Source organism: Haliotis rufescens, unplaced genomic scaffold (assembly GCF_023055435.1).
Source record: "Haliotis rufescens isolate VD_foot unplaced genomic scaffold, xgHalRufe1.0.p SCAF_121, whole genome shotgun sequence".
In the NCBI taxonomy this organism is placed as follows: domain Eukaryota; kingdom Metazoa; phylum Mollusca; class Gastropoda; order Lepetellida; family Haliotidae; genus Haliotis; species Haliotis rufescens.
In genome coordinates, this window is record NW_025963804.1 from 415,581 (window position 1) to 436,448 (window position 20,868).

Sequence of the window (20,868 nt, forward strand, 5' to 3'; positions counted from 1 at the left end):
GCATCGCTTACCAGATTATGAAAGTGACAGTCGGAATGTGATTTCTGATCATGCAGCCTCAAAAACTTTAACTCCGAATGATAGTTACGGGTTTAACGATTGTATTCATACAATCTAGACCATCTATTAGCCATTCCAGAATGTTCTTTTGTTCAGGTTTCAAATTTGTAATCGAGAATTTGTCAAAATATGTTTCGAAGTGTAGTCGCCAATTTGAAATTAGTGCCATAAAGCACGAGAAAGCTGGTTTCTGATTGGTCATTCCATTCGGTCAAAGTTCGAGCAAGGTCGGTCTGACGTGACCCGTAATGGGATGTCTTCAGATCTTTGTTTAGCTGTAGCGAGAACTAAGATCTGATTTTAATGAGATTGATGTGTGTTTCAATGAACACTTAAGCCATGAAGTCCGTGCTCTGTGAAGGCCAGTCAGGAACTGCCAGGTTGATGAGGATAAGACACCGGCCATCACGTGCTTTTGTCATCATGCCACTGGGTCTGTTTGGGGAAATTGCACAATGTCACACATGCCAGTTCCCTCTGAGGAGTTTGGGCTGAGATTCTGCTTGATGAACTGTGGATGTTCTGGAATTCCCTGATGAAGAGCCTGCTGTAGAATCTACTTGCCCTTGCGGTGTACTTTAGAGAGAGGGATTTCTACCTCTGTCAGTTTGTCATCTTTGTCTTCGTCTATCCATCTGCAACATCAACATGACATATGGAACTCACATTTTCATCATATTAGTCATGACTGTCAAAAGCCCATGTAAACACTGACAACCTGTGGAAGGCATATTATTTTCTTATTTTCTCATACTACAGAGGTATTTTAGAGGCATCCAAATATCCAAATTGCCAGTTAACTATCTCAAAAACTGATGTGAAAACCTGATAGGGAATTATGGAATTGTTACCAACATTTGCAATACACCTGGCGCCAAATAACTAATTCAGTATGCTCAGATAAATCCTCTTCCTTCCCCACATGAGCATTGTCTCCACTCACATTAGCATTATCAAACACATTAGCATTGTCATCACATACATAAGCATTGTCATCACTCACATTAGCATTGTCATCACTCACATTAGCATTATCAAACACATTAGCATTGTCATCAAACACATTAGCATTATCAAACACATTAGCATTGTCATCACACACATTAGCATTGTCATCAAACACATTAGTATTGCCATCACTCACATTAGCATTGTCATCACACACATTAGCATTGCCATCACACACATAAGCATTGTCATCACACACATAAGCATTGTCATCACACACATTAGCATTGTCATCACACATATTAGCATTATCATCAGACACATTATCATTGTCATCACACATATTAGCATTATCATCAAACACATTAGCATTGCCCACACTCATGTTAGTTCTCATTCTCACAACAGCACTGTCCTCAAGAATCCTTGCTCACATATGGAAATTCATTCATATATCACAAACTGAGGCAGGTGAAAATGTTAATAAAAAATGCCGACTTGCCATGGGCTCAAATGGTTGCTCCCTGTCTCCAGCTGCTGGGTGAGCTACATGACATTGAGACAGCTGAGCCTGATAGTACTTACTGTCCATAGGGGAAGACAAACTGTTCCTTGTTGTTGATCTTGACCGTGACGGAGTCGAGCTTCCAACCCGCTCCAGCCCCACTGCCATCATGGCCGACAACCACCTTCTCCAGACGTCCCAGGTCCACTGCCTCGATTTGGAACGTGTCCACCTAGGTCAGGAGATGCAGCAATGGTGACTAACTAGCATAATACCATTATTTCAAAACTGAGGGCCAAAGTTATGCATTAATAATTACATGGAATAAGATGGAATGTCAGAGTTAAACTAGCAACAAAATAGTCCCAAATAGTCACCTCTCCATTAACTATAAAACACTCTGTTCACAGAGAAGGCTCTGACATATCATTAACTCACCGATCCTGTTTCAAACTTGTTCTTGTCTTCCAGACTATTACGAAGAAATCTTTTCCCAGAATCCCCTTTACTTCCAATGAGGTTTATGTAGACGCTGGCATCAGTGCCGGACCCCCAGTCTGTGGCTGTTGTTGTCTGGACAACATACTTGTACACTGGGGAAGAAACGGAAGTGAAAGTAATTACAGCAATAACATATCCTTGACAACATACTTGTACACTGGGGAAGAAACGGAAGTAAAAGTAAATACAGCAATAACATATCCTTGACAACATACTTGTACACTGGGGAAGAAACGGAAGTGAAAGTAAATACAGCAATAACATATCCTTGACAACATACTTGTAAACTGGGGAAGAAACGGTAGTGAAAGTAAATACAGCAATAACATATCCTTGACAACATACTTGTAAACTGGGGAAGAAACGGTAGTGAAAGTAAATACAGCAATAACATATCCTTGACAACATACTTGTACACTGGGGAAGAAACGGAAGTGAAAGTAAATACAGCAATAACATATCCTTGACAACATACTTGTACACTGGGGAAGAAACGGAAGTGAAAGTAATTACAGCAATAACATATCCTTGACAACATACTTGTTCACTGGGGAAGAAACGGAAGTGAAAGTAAATACAGCAATAGCATATCCTTGACAACATACTTGTACACTGGGGAAGAAACGGAAGTGAAAGTAAATACAGCAATAACATATCCTTGACAACATACTTGTACACTGGGGAAGAAACGGAAGTGAAAGTAAATACAGCAATAACATATCCTTGACAACAGGGGAGGAAACAGAAGTGAAAGGAATTAGATCAGTGACACAACTTTTTTTTGCAATTTATTTCATGGAAGATGTCAGTCAGGAGAAGTTAAGTGTGCAAGGAAAGTAAACACATACAGTCAAGTCTCGTTAATCCGACACTCGTTAATCCGACACTCGGCTTTATCCGACACAAATGATGGGAACCGATTGAATCAGTGCTATTTAGTCCCGTTAATCCGACATTCTCGCACTCCGACTCCGACACACCTAATTTGCAACAAATTGCCGAAATCACTCATTAATCAGTCTCGTTAATCCGACACAGTGGTCAGCGTACTCCGTGGTCATCTGCCCGCGAGTACACAACCCCGTGACACGCACTGGCTGCAGAGATTAACTTAACAATTAACAGGAAAAGCTATTCAAACCTGTATGTACAAAGCTATACAAATGTAGTTTACAAATTGAAGCCAGATAAATGTGCATGAAGCCGGTTTAAAATACGAACAGGTATATAAAACATGGTCGACTGGTATGTAAACAAGAAAGCATGGATGACTTCATTAATATTCAAAGCCTGGCTACTGATCTTGGATCGGCAAATGCGATTGGAGCAACGCCACGTGGTATTGCTGTTGGACAATGCCCCATCCCATAACTAATGTGAAATGTCACTTTTTGCCACCAAACACCACATCGCACATTCAGCCACTAGATGCCGGGATCATAAAGAATTTCAAGCTTTATTATAAGAAACAGCAAATGAAATTACACCTCGACAATGTTGATGCTGAAGAACCACAAGCCCTAGACATCAAGCGAGCAGGGGACTTTGAGAAATGTGCCTTCAAAATGTTAGAAACAGAAAACACTGACAGACTATTTTAAGTAGATGAAGCAAGTTGTTAGGACAGTAGCACTTGCATTTACACGAGGAAACGTGTGTCGTTGATCATGTGATAAATTCAGTGAGTAATGTCTCTATTGTTATGTATAAATGGGAAAATTATTATTATTTTTGCACAGTCATTAATTATAAATTAAGGAATGAATGAATAGACAACATAACAATATTAATATTTCGTTTTTAATGATTTTATTACAAGGTACACACGGTTATTATCTATCGTGAAGACGTCCGATTTTCGATCACAAATCACTTAATTTTGTTAATCCGACATACTCGTTAATCCGACACAATCATGTGCAACCAACGATGTCGGATTAACGAGACTTGACTGTATATGGAACTGCTGTTGCCCTCTGCAATATGATGCAATTCTAAGTGGACAATCAAGGTGTTGTCTCTCACCTGCTTCTGGGGTTTTGTTGGGCCAGTGAGCTGGCACCTCCACAGTGATGTCCCCATGGTTCTCTGAGAAGGACAGCCAGCGGTTGATGGGGAATTCAAGACGTTCATCTCGCTCCCTGTCGATCAGCACCACCTGCACCAACACCAACGTCACTTAGATACTACTCAAAGAAGTTAAAGAACACCTTATTCTTTAGTACTACTTTACTTTATGTGTCATGCCACTTACATACTTTTATGTTACTTATATACTACTCAAAAGAAGTTAAAGAACACCTGATTCTTCGGTACTACTTTGCTTTATGTGTCGTGCCACTTACATACTTTTGTTACTTATATACTACTCAAAGAAGTTAAAGAACACCGGATTCTTTGATATCTGTCATGTCAAGGTGTTCTTTAATTTCTTTTGGGTAGTATATAACATCTGAAGGACACTTGGGTTAATTATTCTAAGTAGCTGCCTGTCCATTTTCATTCAAGTCTGGTGTTCCATTGTTCCAGTAATTATCCCACTGATCTCACATGGATTAGAACCTTATGAGCATATCTTCTATGAAATTTAAGTTTTCATAATCAACATTTAAAATGTCTCTGGTGGAATTCTAGAGGATGCATCTAACTTAACATCAGTATGACAATCTGGCAATGGGCATAGTCATCAACTGATCAAGTGATGGTTGCCAATGAGTGAGTGAGTGAGTGAGTGAGTGAGTGAGTGAGTGAGTGAGTGAGTGAGTGAGTGAGTGAGTGAGTGAGTGAGTGAGTGAGTGAGTGAGTGAGTGAGTGAGTGAGTGAGTGAGTGAGTGAGTGAGTGAGTGAGTGAGTGAGTGAGTGAGTGAGTGAGTGAGTGAGTGAGTGAGTGAGTGAGTGAGTGAGTGAGTGAGTGAGTGAGTGAGTGAGTGAGTGAGTGAGTGAGTGAGTGAGTGAGTGAGTGAGTGAGTGAGTGAGTGAGTGAGTGAGTGAGTGAGTGAGTGAGTGAGTGAGTGAGTGAGTGAGTGAGTGAGTGAGTGAGTGAGTGAGTGAGTGAGTGAGTGAGTGAGTATAGTTTTATGCTGCTTTCAGCAATTTTCCAGCAATATCACAACTGGGGACACAGGAAATGGGCTAAACATGTATTTTGTTCATATGGGGGATCAAACCTTGGACTTTGGCATTTGAGTGAATGCTAAAACCACTAGGTTCCCCCACTAACCCTAAATGGAAGAGAACAAGTAAAACTAAAAGAAACTGATACTTAAGCTAGTGGGTTTGTTGGTTTGCTTGGCCCCAGATATACACTCTATGTGAGGTGCCCCTACCTGTTTGACTCTCCAGCCTGCCGCCATCCCACTGTCATCGTGACGTAGACGGATCTTCCTGATCTTCCCAACCTTATTGGGGTCCAGAAAGATCTGCCGACAAAGAAATAAGTTGTCATGTTTCATAACATAGATCATCAATACACCGCACAATAACCATGACATCTCCATAAAGTGGTTAGTAACTATAAAGTCAATACAAAATAAAGTGTATGTAGTGAATTGTTATGTAATGTTTTTTGTCATTGATACAATAACCAACTAAAAACATTTGGTATCACAATTTGGTATCTACATTTAGTAGGCTCTGTACAACGATGTGATGCCTACTTGTTCAAAAGCTATCTCATAATGTTCCCTAAACAGTAAGATAGCAGTTCCCTGATGCTTAAAACAAACACTGCAGCCAATCATTTGGCACCATATCTTAAAATGGCACAATTCACTTGGGCTTCTGAAGTTACTTTAGAGAATAGAAATATGTCTTTAACTTTGATTATTTAAAGAATGACAACACACAAAGAAGACATTATTGCCCGTGTCCACTCCCGTATCATAAATATCATACATTAGAAATAAAAAAATATGTAACACATTCACCAAAGGCTCACATAATAAACTTACCGTATTTGACGTAATAAACCCCCTGCTCTAACAAGCGCCCACCGCGATATTTGCTAATATATTGGCTAGTGAGACCCCTATTTCTAATTCTGAGAGCGCCCTGGGCGCTTATTAAGTCGAATACGGTATATTCCTCGTATGTTATATTTAAGACATGGAAGCACACTCATTTCAAAATCTCTATCTATCATTTTCTATGATTGACGGGTTTATTCATACATTAAACTAGTCTCATTATGATGCTAATTGCATACCGTATATTGTTGTGTATAAGGCGAATTCTTTGTACCTAGAATTAGGGGGCTTTCAAGGGGGTTGTCCTATACACAGGGTCGAATAGTTTTGATGTTTTCTCCCCCAACACAAAGACATAACTGTGAGCATGTAACGCCGGAAATACCATGTCAACAAATCGGTTCTGAAGTACACAAACTAGTCATGTAATTACACTGTATGGTTATAAAATTTGTTCATCTTAGGCTAAAAAAAATAATAGTCTTGGTTCTCAGACACCGCCCTAATCATCATAAAGTTCGCCACACGTTTCGTTTTTATTTCCATTCTTTAAAAAAACAACCAAAAGATCCTTAAATATTTCAAGTCCAACGGTAGTCAAACACTGTATTACACTATTTTACTCATCAAGGAATACATTTATGTAGGGAGGCCCTTTCCCAGGTTAATTGTACACAATTGTTTATTGATCACACAACTGTTTATTGGTTACATACTAGTTTGAACCATCCCCCCAAAAAGACACCGCCCGCCTGCACTATATTTTCAAAAACCATTGCCTGAGAACCAAGTCTTTTATTCTTTTAAGCCTTATATCATGTATATCTGGACATATGTCTGTAATCTATTTTATAAATTTTATTCAAAATTTCTTCTCATTCCAGGATGGTTTTGTCAACTCTGGGCCCCGATCCACAAAGCCATCTTAGTGTTACAACTGTCATATGTTTATGTTAAAGTATGGAGTAACAATAATCGTAGCCTGAAGGTACTTTCTGCAACAGTCGCTGGTAACCCTGTAGAGTGTAGTCAGATCTTGAAGACGGGACTGTGTACTCTCAACTCTCTAAGGCTAAAAAAAAAATAGTCTTGGTTCTCAGGCCCCGCCTGCATCATCATTTAGTTCGCCGCATGTTTTGTTTTTATTTCCATTCTTTAAAAAAACAAACCAAAAAATCCTTAAATATTCCAATGGAAGCCAAATACTGTATTCCACTATTTTACTCATCAAGGATTACATTTATGTAGAGAGGCCCTTTCCCAGGTTGATTGTACACAATTGTTTCCTGATTACACAATTGTTTATTGGTTACATACTAGTTTGACCTACAAGAAAAAAAACCAAAACGACACCGCCCACCTGCACTATATTTTCAAAAAACATTGCCTGAGAACCAATTCTTTAATTTTTTTAAGCCTACTGTAAACACTGAGTTGACGTACATCAAAGTGGTCAGTCCTGCTGACATGGAAGTGACCCTGCAGTCGCTCCTCCTCCGACTTTCCGCGGTCGCCGTAGACTGTGAGGAAAACACGGGCATCTGTGGCGCTGTCCTCCTCGTCGCCTGTCGTCACCAGCACCTGCCAGTCACCGGCTGGGGATACAGGTATTTATAAGTAAATATAACACTCTATGTTTATACCAGTAACGTATCAATATACAGTCAAGTCTCGTTAATCCAACATCGTTGGTTGCACATGATTGTGTCGGATTAACGAGTATGTCGGATTAACGAAATTAAGTGATTTGTGATCGAAAATCGGACGTCTTCACGATAGATAATAACCGTGTGTACCTTGTAATAAAATCATTAAAAACGAAATATTAATATTGTTATGTTGTTTATTCATTCACTCCTTAATTTATAATTAATGACTATGCAAAAATAATAATAATTTTCCCATTTATACATAACAATAGAGACATTACTCACTGAATTTATCACATGATCAACGACACACGTTTCCTCGTGTAAATGCAAGTGCTACTGTCTTAACAACTTGCTTCATCTACTTAAAATAGTCTGTCAGTGCGTGTCAAAACACGGGGTTGTGTACTCGCGGTCAGATGACCACGGACTACGCTGATCACTGTGTCGGATTAACGAGACTGATTAATGAGTGATTTCGGCAATTCGTTGCAAATTAGGTGTGTCGGAGTCGGAGTGCGAGAATGTCGGATTAACGGGACTAAATAGCACTGAATCAATCGGTTCCCATCATTTGTGTCGGATAAAGCCGAGTGTCGGATTAACGAGTGTCGGATTAATGAGACTTGACTGTAGTCAGTAATATATCCATCTAGTCAGCTACACATCAACTCAGGGGAATATGCTGTCACCTTCTATGATGGAATAAGTGAATGGGTTTCATATTGTAGACTTAGACGAAATCTTTTGAGCCTGAACATGTCTGTTTATGTCATTTTCTGTCAATTTTAGGGTTATTATATGGACTAATATTAGCTCTGCTTACTAGACCGAACAGAAGTTTTCTAGATGTGGGCTTTGGACAGTGGCTAAAGTCACGTACAGACTTGAAGACAGTAATCCATTACAAGAGTCATTTAGTGAGTGAGTGAGTATGGTTTTACGTCGCTTTTAGCAATATTCCAGCAATATCACGGCGAGGGACACCAGAAATGGGCTTCACACATTGTACCCATGTCGGGAATCGAACCCGGGTCTTCGGCTGGCTTGCGAACGCTTTAACCACTAGGCTACCCGACCGCCCAAGTCATTTAGTATGAGGTGGCAGCACACTAATTAGTCCTATGACAGGTAGCTGATGATAATGTTAATATTTCAATGATACTGGTGGGATAAGATGACACACTACTCACACAATATGGGTGATGCTGGGCTGAGCTTTTGTCAATACTGAGCAGACATAGTTGCACATGATCCGATGTGCCAGATATTATGTTGAACAAGTGTCGGATTCATTAAGGTAACATATCATAATTTTCCAGAATGGTATGATGAAGATGCAGTGGTGCTTATCAGATTATTGTAGGTTACTTATATTAAGTCTCCAGGACGGTATTAGGAAGATGCAATGGTGGTCCTACCTTTTGGCTTCTTCGCCTTGATGGTTTCAGTTATTGGCAGTACACGCTCCAGGGTCTTGTCATCCTGACCCTCGTCCAGCCATCTGTAACACCATCACATCTTCACATCCCTGACATCACAGCAACAGTCACTCCATCACATAATTGCATCATTATCTATCCCTCATTTCATAGCAACATTCCCAACGTCTCATCCCTGACGTCACAGCAACAATCACACCATCACATAACTGCATCATTATCTATCCCTCATTTCATAGCAATATTCCCAACGTCTCATCCCTGATGTCACAGCAACAGTCACACCATCACGTAATTGCATCATTATCTATCCCTCATTTCATAGCAACATTCCCAACATCTCATCCCTGACGTCACAGCTTCATCATCATTACATCATTGTACTTCTAACTGCACTCCACTATCTGTCCCTACCTGGCACACTTGAAGACGTATTTATCATTGCCCTCCTGTGGGACTTCTATAACAACTTTGTCCAGGAACCAGCCCGACCCAGACCCATAGCCATCATGGCTGACCTTCACCTTCTTCAGCTTGCCCAGTTCCACAGCCTCGATCTCAAACAGATCGCACTGAAACATACAACAAACAAGGTCAGAAACTAACAGGGGACAAGTCATTATTGTGTAATTGGCTAATTTAGTTTGCTTAAACAATGCTCAATTTTTGTTTTGAAGGTTTTCACAATGTTCACAAGTTTCACGTGGGAAAATAATTGCGAGATTTCGGACTTTCTCCTACTTAAAACAAAGTTCCATCAGTTGATGTCTCAAACTAATCGTCAAGTGATATTCACTATACTATGCTATACTATGGGAGGGTAACCGCTCTTGTTTAACTATGGGGGGGGAACCCTTCAAGAAAAACTATGGGACGATTTAGTACCCATACCCAAACTATTGGAGTGTTAGCAAAATGATTGCATTTACCCAACTGTCATTAAAGTTCACGTGACTGTGTTTTAAGGAAAGGTATATAGATCCCATGAGCCTCTTCCATGAGCTACTTGACCTATCCTTCTAGGGCTGGGACGTGTGTCTCGGGTACTTGGGTCGGCTCAATTTTTGTTTTGAAGGTTTTCACAATGTTCTGTGTAATGGTGGAACAGAATTTATATTTTGTTGTTGTGCCATGCTTTTGTAGATCCAGAACATACAGTACATGATACCTAATATATTTCTGATCTGGAAATGTGGAGCAGAGATATGGAAAGTAGCAGAACTCTGTTATTGTTAAAGACATGGACCAAGAGATCAAAGATGGTCTGCAGAATTTGTGAACAGAAGTGTACCATTGTGGACATTTCTCTTCAGTGGGAAAGATTTTGTTTGTTTGTTTGTTGCTTAATGCCTCACTCAGCAATATTCCAGCTATATGACGGTGGTCTGTAAATAATCGAGTCTGGACCAGACAATCCAGTGATTGACATCATAAGCATCGATCCACGCAATAGGGATACGATGACATGCATCAAACAAGTCAGCGGGCCTGACCACCCGATCCTGTTAGTCTTTTACGGCAAGCATGGGTTGCTGAAGACCTATTCTACCCTGGATCTTTACGAGTCCAGTGGGAAAGAAAAGAATTCATAGTCATGTATAAAAGACACATGATACAAGGTGTCTGGAAATATTTAGGCAATGCTCAAGGCAACCTCCAAGAGCAGGACAGCAATATCACACTCACATTGCCTTGTTCAAACTTGTTAGCATTGGTGTAAGACCCATGGAGATGTCTGGTGCCAGTGTCGCCCCTGTCGCCATATATCTGTATGTAGACATTGGCGTCGGTGCCAGCATATTTCACATCGCCCGTGAACACCTCAACATGGTACTTGTACACTGAAGACAAATATTTAATGACATTTACTGAATCTCTGGATGGGGAACATGGGATATTCTGAGAGGCAAAAATGTAACAAATGATAAAAAGTTTCTAAGATACCAACTTCCTCCATGCCATTTATCAAATGACTGGTGCCTTCACAAAACCCAAACTTAAACTGTAACAGTATCTCAGATTATTTTGAACTCCTGTGGAAAGTAAGTATAGGTGAATGTCCGAAATCTCGCGATTATTTTCGCACGTGAAGCTTGTTCGAGGCCGTTAGTCCGAGAACAAGTTTCACGTGGGAAAATAATTGCGAGATTTCGGACTTTCTCCTACTTAAAACAAAGTTCCATCAGTTTATGTCTCAAACTAATCGTCAAGTGATATACACTCTACTATGCTATACTATGGGAGGGTAACCGCTCTTGTTTAACTATGGGAGGGGAACCCTTCAAGAAAAACTATGGGACGATTTAGTACCAATACGCAAACTATTGGAGTGTTAGCAAAATGATTGCATTTACCCAACTGTCATTAAAGTTCACGTGACTGTGTTTAAAAGGAAAGGTATAAAGATCCCATGAGCCTCTTCCATGAGCTACTTGACCTATCCTTCTAGGGCTGGGACGTGTGTCTTGGGTACTTGGGTCGGGTGGATCTTGCGTAGGACCCGGGTACTCACAGGACTACCTGACCCTGTGGTTAGTCGCGTGATATATAGCTTAATGACTAAAACTCACAATAGCTCAGTAGTTACACTACAAGTCGCTAATGTTCGCATTTATTTATGACGAATCACACATTCCTTTTGACTTGTATATGTATGAGTAAAGATAAAGCTTCGGTCAGCTTCAGAAACTCTTGATCTGATTGTGTGATACATGTATCTAAACAGTTCTTGCCAGGGCTGCGGTAAAACAATTCCCAATCAGACATTTTGTTCCCACATCTTGAGACCTACCGTGGGTACCCGCGTAGAGTCGGGTAATAGGGGTTCGGGTACCCGGGTATCAAATTTTGATTCGTCCCAGCCCTATACCCTACACTGGCCTCTTAACCCAGGTATGTCACCCACCCTGCAGCATCTTGTCTTCGTCCTTGTTGTACACGGGTAGCTCTAGGGCACAGTCCGCATAGTCTGTCACTCGCACCCACTTCTGACCCTGGAATGTGTACTCCTTCCTTGTCTTGTTGTTCATCACCGTCACCTGCAAGGGGGAAGGCAAAATCACAGCTCGTGACTGACATTTATCATCCAAAACTGGCTCCCACAGGAGATATCGCTTGGGTGAGATCAAGCGATATCTACACTGTAGATATCACTGCAATGAAATTACATCACAATGCTTTGCAGACCATTGTGACATCACTGGTTACCATGACGTCACAATCAAATGACATCACTAATGGCTCTGCTACTGAAGCTGTTAGCAGTACTTTTTACACTGAAGACACTGCTAATTATTGTCTACAAATTGAAAAAGTTGGAAGAATGATGTTGGATGATAAATTAAATCTCACCCTCGTGTCTTATGATATCAAATATATCAACACTCGTTGATAAAAGTGGCAAAAATCCTCGGCAAGCCTTGGAATTTTTCCACTTTTATCAACTCGTGTTGATATATTTGATATCAAAAGACACTCGGGTGAAATTCTCTATATAATGCACAGATCCTGAGGGAGGCACTCCTCGTTTTGAAGAATATACAGTAAACTTCGGTTATATCGAACTCAAAGGGACCACTAATATTAGTTTGTTATATCCTTTGTTCGTTATACGCATTTCGACCGTCAGACATCTTTTATGAAGTCATGTGACATCATGTTAATTGATAAATAACAAAAGTGTGCCCTGTACATGTACAGAATATATCCACTTCAACCACTGTGTTACTATTGTTAATTAAGGGTATAATTTGAGGACCAGGTGTCAGTACTTAAGAGTAAATCAATTGCCTTCAATTGTTCAGGTCAGCTCAGGGATTAACATTTCATTAGACACTTAAACATTATCGTTGACAGAGTACACACGGGTGCACAAGGTGAGTTTTGCTATATCCGTTATTTCGTGTTCAAATAGCATGTTCCTTATATCCATCCACTTTATATGATATAATATATGGCAAATGGCCGGGACCAAAAGAACAGTTTGTTATATCTGTCAGTTTGTTATAAACATGTTCGTTATAAACATAGTGTACTCATCATCTTAACTATAAAACCCCCGATATATAACCAGATCGTTTGGTGACATATTTGAAGACACCAACAATTAATTGACTAATTTTTTGCAAACAAATGCAAATTGTTTCCTGAATTATTTGCATTGATCATTTTCATGCAAAGTGTGCACACATACATTCCCCACCACTTTTCCAAAAGGTTGTATATATATATATATGTATTGTTAATAAGACAGTTAGCACAGGACCCTGCAGCAGTGAGACTTACGCTGTCTGGGAGCCAGGCGGGGCAGGAACTGAAGTCCGCGTACCACTCCTTTTGCCGATCTGCCGCCCCGTCGAACGCCAGCCGCACCTTGTACACCTCACCGACGTCTCGACTCACCCGCACCTGGGGACAGCAGTGTACGGTGTGGGATATGCTTACAGACCTCACCACATATATAGCACCATCTGGTGAACACATCCTTTCTTAATATTACTGGCCGTTTAATATCAATGTTCAACATTTCTACATCAGATCAGATCTATAGATCTATACTCATTAGACCATCTCTACAGATCAGTTCTAAAGATCTATACAGATCTATAATGATCAATTCTACAGATCTATACTGAATAGATCAGTTTACAGATCTATACTGACCAGTTCTACAGATCTCAACAGATCAGTTCTAAAGATCTATACAGATCTATAGGGATCAGTTCTACAGATCTATACCGAACAGATCAATTCTACAGATCTATATTGACCAGTTCTTAAGATCTATACAGATCTATAGGGATCAGTTCTACAGATCTATACTGAACAGATCAATTCTACAGATCTATACTGATCAGTTCTAAAGATCTATACAGATCTGTACTGATCAATTCTACAGATCTATACTGATCAGTTCTAAAGATCTATACAGATCTGTACTGATCAATTCTACAGATCTATACTGACCAGATCAATTCTACAGATCTCTACAGATCAGTTCTAAAGATGTATACAGATCTATAAGGATCAGTTCTACAGATCTATACTGAACAGATCAATTCTACAGATCTATACTGATCACTTCTAAAGATCTATACAGATCTATAGGGATCAGTTCTACAGATCTATACTGATCACTTCTAAAGATCTATACAGATCTGTACTGATCAATTCTACAGATCTATACTGATCAGTTCTAAAGATCTATACAGATCTGTACTGATCAATTCTACAGATCTATACTGATCAGTTCTAAAGATCTATACAGATCTGTACTGATCAATTCTACAGATCTATACTGACCAGATCAATTCTACAGATCTCTACAGATCAGTTCTAAAGATGTATACAGATCTATAAGGATCAGTTCTACAGATCTATACTGAACAGATCAATTCTACAGATCTATACTGATCACTTCTAAAGATCTATACAGATCTATAGGGATCAGTTCTACAGATCTATACTGATCACTTCTAAAGATCTATACAGATCTGTACTGATCAATTCTACAGATCTATACTAATCAGTCCTAAAGATCTATACAGATCAATTCTACAGATGAATACTCATGTGGTATTTTCTTGAGGTTCATATTTATATATTCTAAGCATATAACGTGCAAATACAGTAATATAAAATGCATCCTATGTATTCATTTCCTCAACCTGAAGAAGACAAGAGTCCACAATATTTTAAAGATACATCCATGGGCATATTTCGATGTTTCAAGCAGAGAGTGATCAAGATCCTCCTCCTCACATCAAACTTGTCTTTTGCTCCTGGTCTGAACTTGAAGTCGTCTTGTTCCCCGATGATGACTGGCTCACTGTGACCTTTGTCTCCGTACAGCACGAGGGTGACGGCATTTTCAGTGCCATCCCCTCTGTTGGCGCCGGTTGTTGTCCACACTGTCCATGGGTCACCTGGAAAGATGAAACATGAGGACTGGGAACGATCAGAGGAGAGATAATGTCAGGGGTTCATTCAAATGACCTATTCTGCCCAATGGGTGACAAGGTCTGATGGTACAAGGGACCGATTCTGCCCAAAGGGGAGACAAGCATAGGATACAAGGGACCCATTCTGTCCCAGACAAGGATGGGATACATGAGACCGATTCTGCCCAAAGGGACCGATTCTGTCCCAGACAAGGATGGGATACATGAGACCGATTCTGCCCAAAGGGGAGACAAGCATAGGATACAAGGGAACGGTTCTGTCCCAGACAAGCATGGAATACATGAGACCGATTCTGCTCAAAGGGGAGACAAGCATGGGATACAAGGGACCGATTCTGCCCAAAGGGGAGACAAGCATGGGATACATGGGACCGATTCTGTCCCAGACAAGCATGGGATACATGAGACCGATTCTGCCCAAAGGGGAGACATGCATAAGATACAAGGGACCTCTTGTGTGTGAGCTACATACCTGTCGGTGACTGAGGTTTAGGTGAAGGTGTCTTCTGCTTGGCGGCAGGTGAGGCACGTGAGGTGGGTGGAGGTGCGTCAACGACAGGCCCGGAGTGCGGCACCAGGGCCCTCTCTATAGCATGGTCATCCTGCCCCTGATCCAGCCATCTGAAACCACATGGTTCGCACTTCTTGATAAACAAATAATATAGGGAACACGATGACAGTCAGTATCTAGATGCAATATACCAACCTTTTAATACCAACCTAACATTAGCAAATGGTATGAATTTTGACGGTTGATGTTATCATGGTTACCTCTGATATTGTTACCATGGCGATTACAAATTTGACTGCAGATCATATTAATGATAACTTACCTGTTACATACAAAGACATATTCCCTGTTTGTTTCTGTCGTCTCCTTGACAACCATCTTCTTCAGGTATAATCCTCTACCTACAACACAGTAAAATGGGCTCAGACATCATCAGACAAACATAGAAGACAGCATACACTTTCTCAAAATATAAACATAAGACTAAAATGGATATCCCAGGTATTCCCAACTAACCTTTCTCCCTGTATGTGTGTCCGACGATGACTCGCTCAATGTCCAACACTGACACAGCCTCTATCTGAAACTCGTCCGTCTGGTTTGGCTGGAAGGTCTTGGCGTTATTGACGGAGCGCTTCAGTGTTCTGTGGCCAGTGCTGCCTGCCTCCCCGAATATCTCCACATACAGCTGCAGGCCGGACCCAGGCTTGGGGACATCTCCCAGGTGCACTGACACCTGATACTTGACCACTGGAACAGGAGGAGAGGGGTTTCAGGACTCTACTCTACTCTATCCCCCTATCGCTAAGGTCAGTGATGGGCCTCCCCGAATATCTCCACATACAGCTGCAGGCCGGACCCAGGCTTGGGGACATCTCCCAGGTGCACTGACACCTGATACTTGACCACTGGAACAGGAGGAGAGGGATTTCAGGACTCTACTCTACTCTATCCCCCTATCGCTAAGGTCAGTGATGGGCCTCCCCGAATATCTCCACATACAGCTGCAGCCCGGACCCAGGCTTGGGGACATCTCCCAGGTGCACTGACACCTGATACTTGACCACTGGAACAGGAGGAGAGGGGTTTCAGGACTCTACTCTACTCTATCCCCTTATCGCTAAGGTCAGTGATGGGCCGAACTTATCGACTGACAATCTAACATTCAGCCTAGGATTATTGTTTAAAGCCCCAACATCCGATCAGCCTAATCGGGGTGCATGCGCAGTAAATATTTTACGTATAAGGAAAATGGGCGGAGCTTACTATTTATAGTAACCCACGTGTCTCAATCTAAAATACATGTGGTAATCGGCAACAGATGAACACCATTATGCACATCATCGTAGGTAACAAATTAACGTTGTTAATCTATTAAAATCATTTAAATTTTTTTTACCTACGTTTACTCGAGGAAAATGGCGACATAGTCCTTCCAAATCTGATCCCACATGTTGTAAGTTTTCCGTTTGAGGACTTTGGTCTCGGCCTGACGTCTTGGGTTTCTAGCATCCATGACATATCTTGATGATGTTGTTGGTCTATTTACGTGTTCATTCCAGTCTAATACTGCCATATTCGTCCGAAAACGATAAACATCGTCAGAAAAATTAATTCTTTTGTTATGATATTGTAGCAGTGAATTGTTGAAACTTTCAACAAAAAACGTGTCCATACAATGAACGTAGTCGTCGGTATGTTTATACACAACAGTATTTTTCAAAGCTTGACACAGAAGTAGCTCAGCCTTTGGGTCACAAATAAGTGTTTTGGATGATTCATAGTGCGCGTCTTGTCTACATCTCGACGTTTCTGAACAGTTATTATGGATATCCTTGTAATGATTGACCACATTCATAATATTATCGCGGAGCTTGTTGGCATCTTGATCGTTGTTCCTAATGCACCAATAAAAATGAGTCTTGATACTTCCTGCTTTGTCCGATAACTCGCGATGCCACGTCACATCCTCTTTGTATTTTGGACCCAAACACACACATTTAACCTCCTTTGTAACATTTTTCGTAGCATGCCATGTGTCATTTGTTGACGTTGTATCAGGGCGCTCCTCCCTGATAAATTTATTTATGACCGAATTCCTGTCATGACAATGTAATTTCACATGTACTCCGACACCATTGTCAACACTATCAAGATATTCATAGATACGCTGAGTTCCAATAAGTTCGTGTTTTTGTGTGCAGGCATTGTCTACTTTTGATACAGTTTCCGTCCTGATAACTTTGTGAGTGTTAGCTCCAATGCAAACAACATCAGTAAAACGGGAGTTTTTCCGTGTGGCATGGCGAGCGTCAGTGAGTCACTTCTAAAAGTGCATCCTCGCATGATTCACGACTTAAATCACAAACGACTTCTTTATAGTTTGAAAACATGTCAGATATGTAAGCTGAACCAAGTCTTCCAATGTCAGCTGCTTTCGCAAATCTGTCGTACTGATTGGGTAACATTCCAGACACAAGGTATCCATGACACATGCGAGAGTTTACCAAATATTTATTACCAAGATAGGGTGAACTGGGCCATATTATCACATGATCTTTTTCACATCTGAAAGTAACATAGGCAACATGTCCAATCATTTTCATGTCCAATTTCTGAGCAGGAAACGAGCATGACAAACTGTGCGAATAAAGTCGACCACAGAGCTTTTCAAGAGCATTTTCAGAGGCACAAAACATCTTTTGATTGCATTCATCCGTATTTTCACACTTGCAGAATGAAGAATCACGCGTAAAAGATTCGTCAGTAATATTCCCATCGTTTGCATCATCTGTTAAAACGTTTGCACGGACTGGATCGATATTTTTCTCAATAAAATATGAGAAAGTATTATCGAGAAGTTGTTTGTTTGTCACAAGATTAGGGTTCCCTTCTCCAAGAAAAGTTTTGATTTTCTTCGCTTGTTCATAAATGAAATCAATCTCGTCTCTGTTTTCAGCTGAAAAGTTAATTTTTCCTTGTGGTGAAGTTTTTCTCTCCGAATTTCTTCGTTTCACAGCTTCTGGATTGTCTTTTGAATATTTTCTCTTAATCCCGTTACTATCGCTTAACATTCTAGCAATACCTGCCATTTTTAACAATATTCGTCACTCTAGATCTACAGATCGGTTGCATAAAATCAGCAGACAACAAATAGAGAAAAGCGGGAAATTGGGCGTGGCTTATGTAACCCATAGGGGTGTGACAGGTGACTTTCGCTTTTGATAAGAGTTTAACTTTGAGACTTTTTCGAGAACCTAACTTGAGTTGCATATATATTGTTTATATAATACAAAATTGGTCGGTTTTGATTGTTTGAATGCAATGAATGCCATTAACCCTCCAGACCAACACAACCCATCCAACCCGTCGTGTATTAGACTACCCACCAACGCTTGGGTCACGCGACATAAGAAACAGCTGACCAAAACAACGCGCTACCATTATTTTGAGGGTTGTAGAGGGTGCTTTTCATAAGTTGAAATTTTGATTTATGACGACTAGCCATGCCTAAATATGCTTATTTGTAATGTGAAATGATACTTATTCACGGTAAATAATGAAACATTCCTTAAATCGCTACAAATCGTATATTCATCAAACTTTTTCATGATGTGTAATATATCTTTCATATAATGAGCGCTTCCAAATTCTATCGGTTTCTAATGGGTGTTACAACCAAGAAAATTTTGACAGGTCGCTTTCACGTTCGTTCACTGCTTATATATTTCAACGCTTTCATGATGTCATCCAAGTTCACTATTACACTAAATGTTGATGAAATGCAACAAGAAGCCATTCGAAGTTTATTCAATTACTCGGGATGGGATTACGATGCCGCAGTGCAGGACGTTTCGTCGTGTGATGCCAGTGTTCAGACGCGGGAAAGTGATGCAACGATTGACGAAGCCATGGAAGACAAGTTGAGTGATGCAAGTGTAGATGTCACCGGTGAAGAAGATTCGTCAGAGAAACCCCCTACTTTTATTGATGCTGGGGATGAAGTGAACGTTTTAGATTGTGATCTGAATGTCAGTATCGACGATCGTTTCCAGGAAATTCAGGAATGTGAATTTTGTTTTTGCCGCCCGTGTGTGACAACATTTCCTCAAAGATGGCTTGGCCGAGGCTCCGCCCCTCACGACAGAAATAGTGGGGTTCGCAGGACTATTTACAAGAACTATTGGTCGATGTTGGATAGACGAAATGCATGGAGGAATCCAAGGTATCTTTCCAAGAAGACAAGACTGTTGAATCGTGACCATTTGGACGAAACTGTTGTTTGTGTGCGCCGGGAAATTATGCCCAATTGTGTTTTGAACCATGTTCGTGGATTATATCCAAACATTCCTAATCGGGATTATATGGGACATAGGTGGTGGTAGTCCTCAAAACTCTTTCCAAGAACTGTTGGACGATGTTGGACAGAAGGAATGATTTGAGGAATCATCGAGGGATCTTTTCAAGACTGTTGACTCGTGACTGTACGAAACTGTTGATGATAATTCGGACTAGTGTGCGCCGTGAAATTATGCCTGATTGTGTTTTGAATCATGCATGTGCTCGTGGATTCAAATACATTGTATATTCTGAATATGGATTTTATGGAACATACGTGGTGATAAATATGCTAAATAAGTTGAAAGGTAAGACGCCTCCTGAAGTAAACATCGACTATTCATAACCTGCATATTTCTATAAACAAGCACTGTCTACATATTTCAAATTGATCATCTGATTTGTAGAAATCGAATCAAGAATTACTTCATATTGTGTATATGTGTAAACTGTTATATTAACATGTCCACCAAAGATGATAGATTTGTGTATAAATAAACTACATATTGTCGACATTATAACTTTTATTTATTTTGTATAAGTTAATTTGCATAGTCCCGTTTACAATGTTTTCGCCAAATGCGGTGCACAAAACAGTCGTAAACTGTATGGGTATGTGTTCATTGTGGTACTGAACTTAACGTCTTTGTAATGCCATTTGGTAGTTTCTTGGCAGTTTCGTTGCAAGTAAACAAACACTTCGAGAAGTTGTGCCATGTGCGAGTTCGCCACGTGGTTTACTATAATTAGATTCGCTCGCGCAGTAGATGTCAGCTGACCGAAGGCTAACTCCTCCCACTTCTGTTGTTTCACAGACGACTGGATTTTTTACAACCAAACATCAGATCGAATGTAATATTTTTTTATATCGTGTGACTTTTGTTACACTGACTGGTGTAGGGCAAATCTGTCTGCCAAGATTTGGATGTGAATGTTGTCTCGTTCTTTAGTTATTCAAGATTTTGGGTCACCGATTACTGGCTGACCGA

The 20,868-nt window shown here is 40.4% G+C and overlaps 2 protein-coding genes across 3 annotated transcripts in view; both read right to left on the bottom strand.

Moving 5' to 3' along the window:
* Positions 1-289: 289 nt before the first annotated feature.
* LOC124136236 (lipoxygenase homology domain-containing protein 1-like) lies at positions 290-16,294 on the bottom strand. The gene is made up of 15 exons (XM_048393919.1): positions 16,058-16,294; positions 15,864-15,942; positions 15,503-15,651; positions 14,831-14,994; positions 13,355-13,477; positions 11,976-12,108; positions 10,757-10,911; positions 9,485-9,642; positions 9,050-9,132; positions 7,423-7,574; positions 5,341-5,433; positions 4,040-4,172; positions 1,952-2,106; positions 1,594-1,745; positions 290-695 (listed from the first exon to the last, which is right to left on the bottom strand). The coding sequence occupies exons 2-15, from the start codon at positions 15,917-15,919 to the stop codon at positions 617-619; spliced, it is 1,785 nt and encodes a 594-aa protein (XP_048249876.1). The 5' UTR covers positions 15,920-15,942; positions 16,058-16,294; the 3' UTR covers positions 290-616.
* Positions 16,295-16,481: 187 nt separating this feature from the next.
* LOC124136194 (lipoxygenase homology domain-containing protein 1-like) overlaps positions 16,482-20,868 on the bottom strand; it is a 111,854-nt gene continuing 107,467 nt past the window's right edge. For both annotated transcript variants that reach the window (XM_048393918.1, XM_048393917.1), the window contains one exon: positions 16,482-16,607. In XM_048393918.1, the coding sequence (XP_048249875.1) occupies positions 16,510-16,607 (98 nt within the window). In that variant the 3' untranslated portion in view covers positions 16,482-16,509. The remainder of the gene's footprint in view (positions 16,608-20,868) is intronic.

Bases quoted from the DNA above. Each gene is read 5' to 3' on its own strand.
- LOC124136236 (XM_048393919.1), bottom strand. From the start codon at position 15,919: ATGGTTGTCAAGGAGACGACAGAAACAAACAGGGAATATGTCTTTGTA. The intron at 5,434-7,422 runs GTACGTCAACTC...CTTTGTCGGCAG, and splicing joins GCAGGACTGACCACTTTGAT to ATCTTTCTGGACCCCAATAA. The intron at 696-1,593 runs GTAAGTACTATC...TTGATGTTGCAG, and splicing joins TTTGTCTTCCCCTATGGACA to ATGGATAGACGAAGACAAAG.